Source organism: Sinocyclocheilus grahami, unplaced genomic scaffold (genome assembly GCF_001515645.1).
Source record: "Sinocyclocheilus grahami isolate Dianchi unplaced genomic scaffold, SAMN03320097.WGS_v1.1 scaffold1447.1, whole genome shotgun sequence".
NCBI classification, from domain to species: Eukaryota; Metazoa; Chordata; class Actinopteri; order Cypriniformes; family Cyprinidae; genus Sinocyclocheilus; species Sinocyclocheilus grahami.
The window spans coordinates 104,830-109,390 of NW_015506626.1; the positions used below are offsets into that span (position 1 = coordinate 104,830).

Here is a 4,561-nt window from a genome sequence, read left to right on the forward strand (position 1 = left end):
TGATTGCTCTCCTCACAAATCAACTCTTTCTTGTTTTTGTTTCATGCTCTCTGTGCCTTGCCCTGGACTTTTATGTCACTTTCTGTCTTCCGTGGTGTTTGTAGTCAGTTTGTAGTCCGTTTGTTCATCGGTTCCCCTTGATTAGTCTCCCCCAGGTGTGTCTTATCTTGTTAAGCTTGTTAGCTCCCTGTGTATATATAGCCCTAGTTTTTCTTTAGTTCCTTGTGAGTTGTTGAATGTAATGGTTGTCTGTTTGCCAGTCATTCTGTTCTTTGTTCCCTTTGGTTTTTGCCTTATTGTTTGTTCTAGTTTTTCCATTAAATGCCTGCACATAACATTATTTTATTGCCTCTGCCTGTTTTCCGCAGCTTCTCCACAACGTTACAGTTTATCACTTGCATGTCTCTGTGACTAGTGCATCTTTGAGCCTATATTTAGTATAAGTAAAATACTGAAGTACTGTTAAAATCAGATACTCTAAGACTTTTACTCAAGTTGTTTTGGAATGGGTGACTTGTAACGTGTAGTGGAGTCATTTTCACTGTAAGGTATCTGTACATTTACTCAAGTATGGTTTTTATGTACTCTTTACATCTCTGCATTTCTGTTCACCTTCAGAGTACTTTAGAGCATTTGCAGTACATTCGTAAGACAGACGTAAGTGCTGTTATGTACTGAAGCTTTGGAAACAAAACCAATGGTTCAAAAACATAAATCTAAATTTGAAGAGAGCCTTGCTACGCATTTTGCTGTCTTCTCCTGTGCCATCGTTACTAAGCAACAGTGTAAACAGCTGCTTGCTTGATGTTAAATAATATAATGTGAACACAGCGGGGGCAGGGGGAGGGGGGAGCAATCGAACCAAGTGTGAAAGCACCCTTAAAGACATTTAAGCACACATTCAATTCAATTTAAATTAAAGTTTATTTGTATAGCGCTTTTCATGATACAAAGCAACTTTATAGAAAATTAAGTTTCTACAATATTTATTAGTAGCTTATCAGTGGTGACTGTCAGTTAACGTACATATGGCAGAAATGTACGGAAAAATCTATTAAAGACGTAATAAAACAGACGATGAACACTTTTAACAGCAATTATTATATGATGCAGTCAAACTTATAGCAAAATGTGGTAGTTCTGTATGTTGTTTCAGGGTTGGCATCATCTGAGGTCCTCTGAAGGGTTGGCATCATCTCTTCTCAGGTGTTCTGGATCCAGACTGAAGCTTGTGTAAATCCTAGTTACCACGGGATGTTAATCCCAGCAGAAACAGAGAAACAAATAGAGAAATAATTAGCGTAGCTGCTGTTCCAACCAAGCAAAGATGATTTGTTTAACCCAAACTAAAGTGAAAGTGACGTGACGTGACCCATACTTGGAATTAGTGCTCTGCATTTAACCCATCCAAAGTGCACACACACATTTTATAGATTTTTGCATGTCACAGGGTTAAAATGGGGGAAACATTTTAATTTAAATATGAATTTATAATAATAAATATGAATTTATTTGCAGGTTTTATTAACAAACTAAAGATAAAAAGTCCAAAAGATAACCCTTTACAATATCCTTTGAAAGCTCCAATGCATGTACTATATGCAATTTGGCCTCTCAAGAAAACAAATCTTGTTATCTTGTATTTTCTTGTTGTCTTGTAAATTGAACATAACATCTATATTTATATATTGCTATGTGTGTTTAGGCATGTGTATATAATTCATAATGTATTATTGTTGGAACTGAATCAGTGACGTGTAAATGTATTTGTGTAGAATGCATATCCTCTCCATGTCTGCATGATGGCACCTGCATCGTAGACTCCTCTCACTCCTTCCACTGCGCCTGCCTGGCTGGATATACTGGAAAGAGATGTGAACATGGTGAGAACAGTCTTTTTAAGAGATAAATTAACAATTTAATGCTATCCATAAACAGAAATGACCAGAGGTTAAGTCTAGACTCAAACTGCAGCTAATTTGCTGTTCCTGCTGCTGCTGTTGTTTTGTTTAAAATGTGTTAACACTTGTTTATACTACTACCCTTACAAGACAAATTCATGCCGTGTATGCACTTTTTATTCTGCCCCTGATGTGTGTTCCATCTACACAAACTTGACAGTAAGCTGACAGGATTCAGAAAAGGAAATCATTTAATGTTATGCTCTTTTCCACTTCTTTTCTCTTTTTTGTTAAAAAAGCAAAGGCTCTCAAAGGCACATGTGAGGCAAACAGGGAGAGGAGCAATTTCTGGCTAATTGCACGGAGAGAATCTAGAACACTGCAGTCATTTACTGGTTAACCTCTAACCTAAGAGTTGCATGACCTGAACCAACCACTAAGAAAACAGTTCAGAGTTATCAATGTCATTTTTGATCATACTGCCACACTGTGGTGCTACATAAATAAATAACAGAATGCGTTCCATCACACTTTTATATCATAGCATGTAACAGTTGTATGCAGGGCTTGTTTTGTGCTTGTGATTTGGACAAGTATATCAGTCATGCACTAAAAAAAAAAAAAGTATTTTATTCTTACTATTATTATAATGTTAAATTGATTTCTAGGACACTTTTTTACCTTTTATAAAGGGCCATTTTCCCCCTAACTTTTTTAAATGTACAGTACTGTATGTGTCATCTATCACAAATTCTTAATTTAAATATGAAACCAAACCACCAGTAGGTGGCAGCACGTGACTGTCTTAATGAGTGAGTTGTTGAGTCATTCATTCGATTAATTTAAACAGCTAATTTATTCAAGAATTAAGCAGGTGCCTTTCTTGACTCACTCGATTTGTTCAAAAAACGCTTAATCTTTTTGTAACAAAACACTGTTGTGTTGCTCAGAGATGCAAAGATTATTGAACTACTTTGTATAAAATCATCGTCATATTGCAATCGTGTTGATATTCGGGAAAACATCACTCTTGGCTGTGTGGTGTTGCTTTTGTGTTGCGTTTGTTTGTTTTGATTTCTCCACAAGTTTCTCTCTCACACACAGTTTGTCTGTGCAAGCCTCAAGTAGTGCGACCTTGTCAATTTTCAGTCACCATTTTTACACCTAATGTAATACAATCAGAATCATTACACACGAAAGTTTTTGGAGGCTAAAGTCTCGGTGCTTTCCTGGTTGTTTTTTGTTATTCACATTTTAATCAAGCTACTTGTCCCAGACAAGTGGGAAAGTGGACAAGCGTTAATGCCGAGCCCTGTGTGTGTATGTATGATCTCCCAGTGCTTGAGTGCAGAAGGCCTTTGGTTCCAGCCCACGGGACTGCAGAGCATCTGGATGTAAGGGTTGGAGGACATGCTGTGTTCCAGTGTGACCCTGGATACACATTAAAGGGTTTCAGGATGGCCACCTGTTTGTTGGATGGGTCATGGAGTACACCAAGTCCACAGTGTGGTAAGCAACTAAAAACTCATTATAAGATATAACAAGAAACAACTTTTGTCATTGTACTTGGGTTAAAATTAATTTGATCATAGTTGAAGTGTGACTGTATCTTTTCATCAGTGCCTGACCAAAACTGCGGCATTCCTCCAAAGCCAGAGCATGGTGATCACTTCCTCGTTTATGGACCAAATGATGTACTTATTGCTATACAGTATTTCTGCGATAAGCTATACAAACTGAATGGAACCCCTCAGAGAACCTGTCTGGGCAATAACACTTGGAGTGGGACAGCACCAACCTGTGTCAAAGGTACTGAACTGTTTACAATACAATGACTTAGTAGCTCTTGGTCCTGAGCATTGGACACTTCTGTGGATAGCTACACTGTAAAAAAAATCAGTTAAATTTACGGTAAAATACCGGCAGCTCTGGTTGCCAGAACTTTACAGTGAAAAATACGGTATCAACATTTTAGGTTTTACAGAACTGTTTAAATTTACAGTGAAATCCAGTATTTCATTAATTGATACAATATTAACATGCAAACCTTTGAGTTATCTCATTTTATTTGCATAAATTGACTGCACGTAATTTGGCCAATTGCCATTTGTTTATAAACTAATATTTATAACACTCAAGTAACGCAAACGTATTAGTTTTAAGAACTATTTAGCTTAATGTCAGGCTCTGCTCTCCAGCACAATGGTGACCCACAAAACACAACAGGAAGATGACTGTTAGGCAAAATCCTCAGTTTTAAAGAGCACTTATATGTGTCCACACTACAGAGTGTTGAAGTGACACTGAAGCGGTGATGAAGTTAATGAGATAATTAAGTGAGGATTGAGCATTAGTGATGAACACCTGTTAACAAGCAGAATCACTGAAGGAAAGAGAAACAAGAGCAGAGAAACACAACTTACAGCCAAAGCCAAAGATGAAATCAACTGAAAATAAAACACATTAAATGTATCAAGATCTCAGCAGAGGAGGATTAAACAGCTCCACAAACAGCATCACCAGCTTCTTATTACTAACCAGTGTGACTTTATTTCCGTCATATGTGTACAAATTATTGAGATTATTTTGTCTTCAATTATTTTTGTATTGCATGTTTTTTATATTTTAATTTTTGTTTTGAAAGTATGGTAAAAACTGGT

At 36.8% G+C, this 4,561-nt stretch overlaps 1 protein-coding gene across 1 annotated transcript in view; it reads left to right on the plus strand.

Moving 5' to 3' along the window:
- Positions 1 to 4,561, plus strand: part of pamr1b (peptidase domain containing associated with muscle regeneration 1b) — a 98,268-nt gene that overhangs the window by 73,343 nt on the left and 20,364 nt on the right. Inside the window, exons 10-12 of the mRNA XM_016256588.1 lie at positions 1,776 to 1,883; positions 3,240 to 3,410; positions 3,522 to 3,710. Coding sequence (XP_016112074.1) covers positions 1,776 to 1,883; positions 3,240 to 3,410; positions 3,522 to 3,710 — 468 coding nt within the window. The remainder of the gene's footprint in view (positions 1 to 1,775; positions 1,884 to 3,239; positions 3,411 to 3,521; positions 3,711 to 4,561) is intronic.